Source organism: Monopterus albus, unplaced genomic scaffold, assembly GCF_001952655.1.
Source record: "Monopterus albus unplaced genomic scaffold, M_albus_1.0 scaffold61.1, whole genome shotgun sequence".
Lineage (NCBI taxonomy): Eukaryota > Metazoa > Chordata > Actinopteri > Synbranchiformes > Synbranchidae > Monopterus > Monopterus albus.
Window position 1 is genome coordinate 1,029,069 of NW_018127941.1, and position 11,031 is coordinate 1,040,099.

The 11,031-nt window shown below is 40.8% G+C and overlaps 1 protein-coding gene across 6 annotated transcripts in view; it reads left to right on the top strand.

Moving 5' to 3' along the window:
- Positions 1-8: 8 nt before the first annotated feature.
- Positions 9-11,031, top strand: part of LOC109962090 (capping protein, Arp2/3 and myosin-I linker protein 3-like) — a 32,414-nt gene continuing 21,391 nt past the window's right edge. For all 6 annotated transcript variants that reach the window (XR_002275207.1, XM_020603485.1, XM_020603487.1 and 3 more), the window contains exons 1-11: positions 9-158; positions 3,537-3,631; positions 6,525-6,575; positions 6,677-6,736; positions 7,741-7,862; positions 8,015-8,109; positions 8,430-8,500; positions 8,626-8,699; positions 8,777-8,852; positions 8,935-9,023; positions 10,268-10,362. Coding sequence is in view for 5 of the 6 variants with exons in the window: in XM_020603485.1 (XP_020459141.1) it covers positions 101-158; positions 3,537-3,631; positions 6,525-6,575; positions 6,677-6,736; positions 7,741-7,862; positions 8,015-8,109; positions 8,430-8,500; positions 8,626-8,699; positions 8,777-8,852; positions 8,935-9,023; positions 10,268-10,362 (886 nt within the window). In the remaining variant the exon portion in view is untranslated. The remainder of the gene's footprint in view (positions 159-3,536; positions 3,632-6,524; positions 6,576-6,676; positions 6,737-7,740; positions 7,863-8,014; positions 8,110-8,429; positions 8,501-8,625; positions 8,700-8,776; positions 8,853-8,934; positions 9,024-10,267; positions 10,363-11,031) is intronic.

Consider the following 11,031-nt stretch of genomic DNA (forward strand, 5'->3'; position numbering starts at 1 on the left):
GAGAGACCATCCTTTCTGTCTATTGCTGAGAGGGGGGAGCCAGTGGGGAGGAGGTGGAGAAGACCAAGAGGAGGGGTGGCGATAGGAAGGAGGAACAGACATGGCTTCTAAAGAGATCACTGCCTCTGGTTTCGTCAGTGTAAGCAAGGATATCACAGGTGGGTTTTTTGTGCTGTTGTTGCGGGATGTAACCGCGGCCGCCCTCGGCGTGTGTGCGTTCCGCCTCGGGATGCTTTCCCTTCGCGCGCCTGGCGGAGGCTACGACCGAGCGGACGCATTGGATGATTGTCTTAGCTACACCTTTATATTTTGTCCTGGAGCTTTCCGGGGCGGCTTTTCACTGTCAGTGCATGTGAATTACCTAATGTGCTGATAAATGGTTTGAAGTGCAGGAGAATATACTTTGCGTTGAATCTGTTCCTCTGAGAGAATCGGGTAATAAAACCCAAGCCTTAGGCCAGATAGGGGAAGGGGCGTTGTGGAAATAATGCTGTGTACTCGTGGACCCGATAGCGGTTTGGACCCCGCTCATTTTTACAAGCACGCCTATTTCACAACACGATTTCCCCTCTTTAAACCCCAACCCTTGCGCCTTTTAGCTTTGTTTTTCTGCGTCTTATCCAGACAGAGCTGTATGATTGCGCGCGTGCGTGCGAAAGTGAAGCTAGGGATCCTGATAAAAACAGATGGATCTTGCAAACAGATACGCATGGGCTAAACAAACAACAGCGCGACAGAATTCACAAATGTTTATTCCTTTTGCTCAAACTGCAACAGCTTACATATGTCAAAGCCACAACACAGCTTTGAATTAAATATCGTGCACGTGCATAACGCACGCGCGCGCACATGCTCAGGGTAGAAGGGACTCTGCTGCTGTGTTAATTACTCCTAATGGCTCTATTAGGCGCACTGTGATGATCAAGTCAATGGAATCCCTGCCTCTTCATTCGGTCACCTGCCAGGCGGCTGCTCCGCCTGTTCCTGTCCTGCCTGCACTGACTGACAGGTGGAGCAGCAGGGCCACTGTGGCCCTAGTGGCCTACAAGCTTCACAAGGTCACCTGAATGAGAGTTAGGTTCACATCTCTTCACTGGGTGGGCTAAAATTATTGTCAATTAAGTATTTTTTTATTCATAAATGCTCCCTTTACTGTTTGTTTCGGAGCTTGAAAAGTAAGCCCAGTCATTCTCTTAGCATACCAACACAGAATATTCACATGTCTTACTTAAAAGTACCTAAGCAGTACTGCAATTAAAAAGACAAACCTCTATTAGCCTACATGTGAAAGGTCTGAACTCAGAAACCTAAGTAACAATATAAAAATGTTATTAGTGGCCCCCGCAACCTTATTCAGGAATAAGCGGTATGGGTGATGGATGGATAATGTGTAAACAGAATTTTGATGTTTTACAGGGTTAAAGTGATGCTACTTTTAACTACAGGACTTTAAAGTACAGTAGTTTATAAATGTTCATATGCCAGATAAATGTAGTTGAGTAAACAGGAACATTTCTGTCTGAAACTGGAATAGAAATATGAAGTAGCGTATAAAAGGAATATTCACTTATATCAACAGTACTCGAGTAAACTTCCCTAACTACATTACCACTTTGACTCACAGAGAGTTATGTGAAAATATGGATAAACACTGCTCCATATAGAGAAGGATTTGCTGTCTAGCCTGACTATCAGCTTTAGTATTGATTTGTTCATAAACTCCTCAGCCGGGATGCTGTGCAGCAGTAGTAATGGGGAGGCTGAATCACGTAATTCCTGTCAGTGACTCTGTTTTCTGACATTGTGTCAGTGCCACATGTTCTCTACCTGTGAGTAAGATGGTTTCTCTGGGACAGCAAGAAGGCTGCCTGCTGTATTTAAGTCAGGGGTTGGAGCACAGACAGAGATGCTGTTTGACAGGAACACTTCTCACTGAATCATAGACACTGATGCTTGGATGTATCATGCCGCGTGTGTGGGACACTAAAGCATATTGTGAAACATTTTGATGATGATACCACAGGATACATTAGCCTTGTAATAGCACTGTGGTAAACACAGGAAAAACATTTCCAGGTAAACCAGTAGCCTAAGAGAAAGGACTCTTCACTGACTGGAATTGAGATGGGCTTAAAAGAACATACTGGGCTGACATGGTGCTACTGCAACTAATGATGGAAAGGAACAAAGTATTTCTCACTACATGAAATATACAAATCATTTATTGGGTATACTTTTAATTAGTGTGTTAACAATTACAATAGTTAATATTTTGACCAAATAAAGAAATGATTAATCACTATCATTTAAAGTTAGCTTGTGCTAGCTCAATGTTAAATGCTTTTTTCTTGCATGGTACCATTAAAGCTCACCTGACAAAAATGCATAATTTTTTAAATATGCAGTTCATTACTTCTTTAAATTATTTATATGTAGAATAATGCAAAACTCATCAAGTAACACTTCCACTTAAATGCACTTGTTTTCAACAGTTTATCCATTATGAAGCTATTGCTTGGTCCTTGACATTAGCTCTGGTTGCTGACTATTAAAACTTTTTTTTTGAGTTTTGTTTTAGTGCGGTATCCTAGTATTCTAATAGGAAAACATTCATGTCTTATTTTTACATAATGCACATATACGTTTTGTGCATATGACTCAAAATGACAGTAGACAATAGACATTTCTGAGGGGCCCCAAAGTTTTGCTGTGACTTGTGTGAGGTCCCCTGAGAAAGGTTGCACATCGACAGATTTCACTCAGAAATCCCAAATATGATTGGCTTGCACTGAAAATCAACATGCAGTGCAAATAAGTAAGGCCTAGATTTAACAAAATAATGTTCTCTCTTCTTTGTATTTTGCTGCAAAGTTGGAAGTGGGTGTAACTGGTACATGGGCATAATGGGTGCACTTACCCTAAATGTTGAATCTTGAATAGCAGGAAAGTTTCTAATGAAGACTTGTGTTTTGGAGCAAAACCCTATTAGTCTTTTTGCTTCACTTGTTAATTAATTAATAGTTATTAGGAAGTTTTGAATACAGACCTGTCCACCCAAAGGTGAAGGTGGTTTGGTATTTTATTGCTGTATGAAAACCAATCAGCAGAGACTGGTGGTCCTGCAGAGCAATCCTGCATTCCCTGTGATATTATTGTTGTATGTCAGTACAGTGAAACCTTTTCAAATCAATGTAGACTTACTGTATATTTGCATTAGCACCACATGATAGCATAATGTAGCACAATATGAATAAATACAGATTTGATCTGTGATGTATTATCTCTAGTTTTTAGCTGATTTTGTTTTTTCTGTGCTGAGATGAGTAAAACCTGTGCTTGCTGGGAAAAATAAAACCAAAAAAATCTAAAGGACAACAGCATGCTTTGAAAAATTGTCCGTTGTAATGGGGTTTTTATTAAATGCTATAAAATGTGAAAAAACAAATGCGGTATTAAAAGACTGAAAAAGAGAAATGAGGGACTTGTTTGTGTGTGTTTAAACATTATTATGCTTTATATGTTCATGTCGTCCACAGAAAGCATCAGGAAGATTATTGATAAATCATCTATCAAGTTTGTTCGTGGCATTAAGCTTGACACCAAAAATGGCAAAACAGAGGACAGGATACTGGTAAGTTGCTACTTTAGGTCTGTGACTCCATTGCTGATAGAACACTTTAATCCTGCTACATAAGCAGTCTGGTGCATGGATCATGCATGTACAGTTAACTTCCACCGCAGTGTTAATTGATCTCTGCATTGGTGTTGATATCCATGAAACCAGAGGCATATACTCAGGACACTGTTGGGGAGAAGACAGTGGTGGGTAGAGCCGTCGTCTCCCATCCAGAAGGTTGAAGGTTCAAATCTCGGTGCCTGCAGTCCATGCGTTGAGGTGTCCTTGGGCAAGACACCGAATGCCCCCGATGGTTAGAGCCATCGGTTGAGTTGGCGCTGCAGATGGCTGCCTTGGTTCTGTACCGGAAACAAATTCCTTGTGTGTAACACACTTGGCCAAATAAAGGTGGTTATCCTTATTCTATACTCCTCTTAATTTAACAGTGAGAGCAAACATCTTGCTTTTGTGGCCACCGACTAACTGCAGTATGACCGCTGACCTTATTCTGTGACTCTTGTTGGCGGCTTGGCAAGATAAATACTGGATAGACAGTATCTGTGGGATTCCCTGCTGACTGCAAACTCCACCGTGGAGGCGGTGGGGGGATGAGCAGCCCACAGCCTTTGATTCTGGGGTGCTTTCATCAGAGAATGTGGGGCAGAAATGTACAGTATCTATTTGCATTAGTGAAACTGAGCCCTGATAAAATCTGGGGCAATAAGCTCTTGCACTACGGACCAGAATTTAGACTGGGGATGAATGTCTGTTTTTTGCAGAATGGAGTGGACTTGTATGTGTGCAGATAGGCACAGACACACACACAGTGCAGAGAAGGTTTTATTGATTGAGTGTTCCTTTATGTGTAGCAACTAAATCACGTCTGTATACCTAAGATCTTACAAGTCCCAGTCCAACTGCAGTATAGCTGGTGTAGCTTTTACTTTTTAAAAGACTAGTGACTCCTGTTGCTCCACCTGCAACCCGCTGACACCCCAGTGGGCTTTCATTCCTAGCCGAGCAGACTTCTTCACTTTGGCCGAGCAGTGGATGCTTTAATGATTCATCATGTGGTGAGGATGGGCAGTTAGGGGATGTGCATGTGCAACCTTTGATATTCAGACACTTTGATTAGTCTATTTGCCAGAAACATCTTTCTAATAATTTCTTTCCATTCTATGTCTCAGATAATGCTTCCTTTTAAAAGCTGAACTGGTGAGCCTGAGTTCTTGCTCCTGCTGGGTGCACTCAAAAGATGGAAAAATAGATAGGAGTCTGATCAAATGTGTTCTGGGGGTAAATGGAGCTTAAATGAGTTAAGGTCTTTGTGTCCATGTTTCATAGAAAGATCAGGGTTGATTTATATGGGTTAAAGGTCGTGACCTGTGGTGTTGCTCTTTCACTGCAGGTTACACAAATTTATCTTGATGATTTGTCTCAGACGCCTCACCCAGACTGTCAAACAAGATTTGAGTATCTGTCCTGTCCCAGGGCTTATGCATAATTATACTGTACAATAAGCATAATGTGTGTGTGGTGTCTCTTTGATGCAGGATACTTCGAGAAGTCTCTCTCCTTTCTGCTACATCAATGTGATTTACTCCTGTTTACTCATACGTTCTCGCTTAACTACCACCCGTAACCCTGACTAATCACTGTAATATGATACAGTCTGGTCTTTTTAATCAACTCCTTCAGACAGTCTTTGGAGTGAAACACAGATCCTCATCCTCTCCCTCATCTCTCTCCATCTCGCATGAACATTTTGATTGACTACATTTCAGACACCTCACTTGCTGTGTGGGTGTAAGAGGCTGTCAGTGTGTTGTTCTTACAGGCCTGTGTCAAGCTCCTCTTTTCAAAAAACACAACAGTGGAGTGGGAGAGCTGTAATTTAATTACAGCTTTTCCCTGGAGAAAGACACATGGGGGGTACTTTGTCCTCAGGGAGTGTTTTAGTGGGGCCATCAGAGAGAATTGAGTAAATGATTGGGAGCGACAGAGCAGAAGAGGAAAAGACAAAGAGCAGAGGGCAGTATTAAAGGACTGGTGGGAAGCAGGAAAATGCCAGAGAATCACTGCTCTGTGTTTGATTTCTTTTAGACAGACTGACTTTTTCCAAACCATGTTTTTAAAAAAGACGTTATTGAACATGAAGAAGAATCAGGGACAGAGTCAGATTAATTTAAACAGCTGCATGACACATTTTTTCCATGTAGAGATGGTACAGGCACTAACGCTACATTTGCTCGTTCAGATGTAGCTGCACAAATAAACTCTCAGTTTGCTCTCACATTGCCAGTCACGTCTAAACTTTGCATTTCACTACAAATGATTGCATGCACTTTGGACTGGAGACATCAAATTAGCTGTGGTACTGTGGCAAAAATGATAATTTGGCATCCTGACCCAGCATGACCAGCATTTCTGTCTCTGGAACACATCCTGCGACTTTAAATGTAAAGAAATAATTTTGTGGCATAAAATTGGGCAGCTCTTTTCCTTAGGTTCTCATATTAAAGCTCTGGGGAGATGTTGAATGACCAGAAATGATTGCCTGTTAAGCACAAAGCCACACTGTATGTCTCAAATTAAATATATGAGCCACTTTCATGGTTGCCCACAGCAGAAATACTTTAATATAATGCTAATAAAATAACTGTTTGCATTCTGATTAAAACATGCAGCATGTCACCATTTCACAGTAGGTTAGTTTATAACTGTTAGACAGTGTCTTTGACATACAGGGCTTTTAGCTGGATCAATACATGAATATGGAAATGACTCCACCTTTCTCATTCATCATTACCATGGAAACTCCTGGGACTGTTTTCTCCCTGTAGGGAATGTAACTGTGAAGTGAACTTTTCTGCAATCTCGGTTCAATGTGCTTTATTCCCTTTTCTAGGTCCTCACAACATGGCGTCTCTATTTTCTGGCGCCAAAGATTCCTGCTAAGGTACTTGTTACTGCCCTCTCCAGTTAATGTACAGTATGAAGCTTTACTTTCACATTGCCAGCTGAAATCTGTGCTTTGTCAACTGTTATCTGTGACAACAGGTAGAATCCACATTCAACTTCTTGGAGATTCGAGCTCTGAATTCTCACCCTGAACACCAGGTGAATTTACACATTAATATTGAACTCTGAGTACAGTTTGCTCCACAGTTAATGCTACTCTACCTAATCTCTTTTCAGTCACTACAGACTAGTCTCTAGTGAGACTCAAAACAAACTGACATCATTAGCCGCTCCTTACCAATCTTTGCCCCCCTCCCTCGATCACTCTCTGTTTCCTAGTGAAGATGTAAACTATGCATGCCTGGCTTTGACAAATTGTATAAAAGGCAATCTCCAGTCTGAAACTAGCACTAGCAGACTGACAAGTAGATTTGTCGATTTAGAAGAATGTACTGGTTACTTCTTTACTTACAGTATGTTACACAAAGCTTGATTTACTCCCAATTTAAAATCATATTAATTTGATACAAATGTAAAATCATGACCATGCTAGGTCTCCAATGTTGCCAAAATAAATATATTAGCTTTTGATGCTAAAGCATCCACAAGGAAGTACTCCATATCTGAATCACATTTGGGTCCTTTGGCTGGTTTTTAACGCTGTCCATCTCAACAAGCCAATCGAAGTTAACCCTGGTTTCTGCTCTCTCTTTGTCCCACTCTGTCTGTGCAAAAAAAGGAACCTGACATCAGTTATGAGAAACACATTCAATTTTTTATATATGTATTTTATTTATATTAGTTATTAAATGTTTACCAACAGTCATTTCATTCTTCATTATAACAGTAAGTTAAAAAAGTTTAACGTGTCACATAAAGTTAGTTTATAATGTATCTTTACTGTAGCCTTTTATTTATAATGTGTGCATTAAATGCTACTGTGAAAATTATTACTCCTTTGTATACTAAAGTTTAATTCATTTAGATAAAGCATGTTATACATTTTAATGGTGAAATGAACAAACACTGAGTGATTTCATTGTCCTGCCTAAATTATAGGTAGGGTCTAAAAAAATATAAGTAACTCTTCCTTTTTCAAAAAGTAAAACATTCCCACCCTAATAATTGTCCAACAGTCCATTACTGTTCTATTATCTGTGCAGGTTGTCATCGATACTGACAAGTCCAGCTACTCCATGAGGTTTGAGTCACGTGAACACCTCAATCATGTGGTCAGCCATATTAACTTCGCTTTGTCTCGAATATTCAGCAACTCAATTTTTGCGTAAGTCTCTTTGCTTCACAAGATAAAATCAGAATTTGTCACTTGTTTGTGCATTGGTAGATAATGAGAAACTTTAAATAAGAATGACCTTTAGGCAATTATCAAAAGAGTAATGATTCCTTACAGTGTCTGTGTTTCTTTTATGTCTGCAGCCCTTCCATCTGTCATTCAGACAGTGACCTTTCAGAGGGCAGCAGGAAGTATTCACCCAGCTCAGAGACTTCAGTGGAAACCCAGAGAGCCTGTGGTAAAAGAGACATTATCATCAAACACGGGAATTTGCACACATGCATAAACATGCTATCACACACCCCGTCAGACACACATGCACACCACTCGGTATGGAATAGAGGAAGTTGGCTCACACACTTCACAAATGGCCCCACAGATGTTCTTTTTAAAATGTTCTGTCACGCAAATAAAGGACTGATAATTTGGATAAATGTTTCTTTTTGCGTTTCCCTCCCTTTTCTCACTTGTTATTGCTGAAGGTAGCATCTGTTCACATCATCTCAGATTCTTCTTTGTTTTCTCCCTCCACTGTTTATCTTCCTGCTCGTCTCTCAGGAGGCTTCTCAGAGACCTACGCCGCTTTGTGCGACTATAATGGCATCAGCTGCAAGGAGGAAGTGCAGTGGGTAAGAGTTGTGGGACTGTGCCTGTGTTGCTGAGTGCTTTTGAGTGTTATGTACAGCACTGCGCACAAAATGGGGGGGGTCATGTATTGCAGCAAAGGGGCTCATGGGTAATGTTGCTCCTATAGGATGTGGACACTATCTATCACTCCCAGGACAACCGAGAGTTCAACCTGCTGGACTTCAGCCACCTGGAGAGCAGGTGAGGGCTGAAGAGTGGCCAAACACTATTCCCTTCGACATTTAGTGCCTCTTTTACCTAATGTTTATGTTTTCCAGAGATTTAGCGGTGATTGTCGCATCAATAGCATACAACACCTGGTTCACTAAACTGTACTGCAAAGACCTGCGCATAGTAAGTATAACTGGTTTACTTTGCTTTGGTTCTGTTAAGTAACAGGTGAAAAGTTTACTTTTAATGTTATTTTTCACTTCAGGGGTCAGAGGTCACAGAGCAGGTCCTGCATACAGTCAGCAAATCCTCTAGCCTGGAGGAGATCACTCTGGAGAACGCTGGGTTAAAATCGTGAGTTTTAATTCCTCTAACACCCTCTTAGCTCTTTGCCCATTCAGGTTTCTATGAACTCTTTGTTTAAAGGGGCATGCCACTAATTTTACACCTGAAGATCAGTTTTCTTATCACAGACATAAGAAAACCAAGAGTTTCAAGTTGCCTTTACCAGGCAGGGAGCTTTTAATGAACGACAATGTTGAGTTACATTTCGATTATTGTATAGTGCTGGCTGAACAAACTGCACTTTTCTACTAATACCTTTGAAAGTTTGACATTTGTTAACTTTACACTGTTGTGTATTGCTCACATGACAAAAGATCTAGCTTTTATACATTACCAAACTATCTCTCAGCTGTATACTTGACTCAGCTGCTGCTGCTGATGATGATACCAGCTCTCACACAGGCTTGTTGCACTCGACACTTCCCATACATGCAGCCAGCAAGCCCAAACCACCTGAAGATTTTGGAGTGCCTCACTGCTGCAGTTTGATTAAACTACAAACATTTTATTGCCTGTTAGTATTAATACTTGTTTTGTATTTTGATGCAAATAATCTTTTGTGTGACCTGCACTCTGTGGCCTGAAAGGTGTGCAGGACGAAATACTGGAAAACTCAAAATACCCAACTGATTTAGAGGTCCATACCTGGTGTATGCCAAGGGAAAGAAACACTTGAACCTCCCAACACAAGAATTGTAGGGGCAGGTACTGTTGGCTCATGACCCACATTAGGGACATAAACTCAGGATAACTCTGTCTCTGCTGCTTTGACCATTCTCTTATGAACTGTCTTTTGTGAGTCTCCCAACTTAATGAAAGTGATAAGTCACTACAATGGCAACTAAAATGCTTGTTTGCATTTACAATAGATGTTTTATAGCTGCAACGATGAGCCATTTAATCGATTAGTTGTTCTACAAACAATTAAGTGGCAAGTAATTTAAGACAACAAATCCTTCAAGCATATACTAAAATCATTTGATGGTTTTCAAAGGTAAAAAAATCCTGCTTTTCTTTGTCTTAAGTCATAGTAAATTGAATATTTTTGGGTTTTGGACTGCAAATCAAACAAAAGTAGCCATTCAGACATGCAGCCTTGGGCTCTCAGGACCTTTCTTATGTGCACTTTTCTTATAGATCAAATGATTAATTGATTAATCAAGGAAATAAATGGCATAGCAAATGATACTTAAAAATAGTTAGTTGCAGCCCTAGTGTTTTTGTCTCTTTATAACTGTGGATGGACTTTACAGAGACTTCCCCCAGAAGATGTCAGCTGCTCTTTCGGAGAACCCTGCCTCTGTCATCCATTCACTGAATTTGGCCCACAACTCACTGGACAACCAAGGTACAATGAATCATTGGCTTCTCTTTGGTTGTCTAATTTACTGTAGATGCTTTCGACTTGGGGTTCAGGTCCAGAAGTAAACTCAGGGGCCCTCCTTATTACATCTCAGTAGGTGTTAGATGTAGGAAAATAACCATAGAAAGATGTGACTCTTAATGATCTTACCTGAATAATATGTACTGAATGAAATCAAATCAAATCAAATGTTATTTGTATAGCGCCAAATCACAACAAAAGTCATCTCAGGACACTTTACAAAGTAAGGGCTAGACCTTACTGTTATCAATATTATTACATAAGGAAAACCCAACAAATCCCTCTTGAGCAAGCACTTGGTGACATTGGGGAGGAAAAACTCCCTTTAACAGAAGAAACCTCCAACAGACCCCGGCTCTTGGTGGGTGGCCTTCTGCCTCGACCGGTTGGGGTGAGTGGATAGAGGAGAGACAAAAGGAGAAAAGCAACAAGACACAACAATCAAACACTGATCAGGTTGATGTGGCTGGTGACTGCTCGTCAGAGATGTAGAGCTCCAGGGCCAGGGCAACCTGCAGAAAGGTACAGGGAGAGAGAGAGGACACACTACGGGAGAGAGGAGACACAAAGTTAGTAATGTGTAATGGTGGCATATAGAAGCATAGGGAGAGAGAGGAGAGGGGAGGAGAGGAG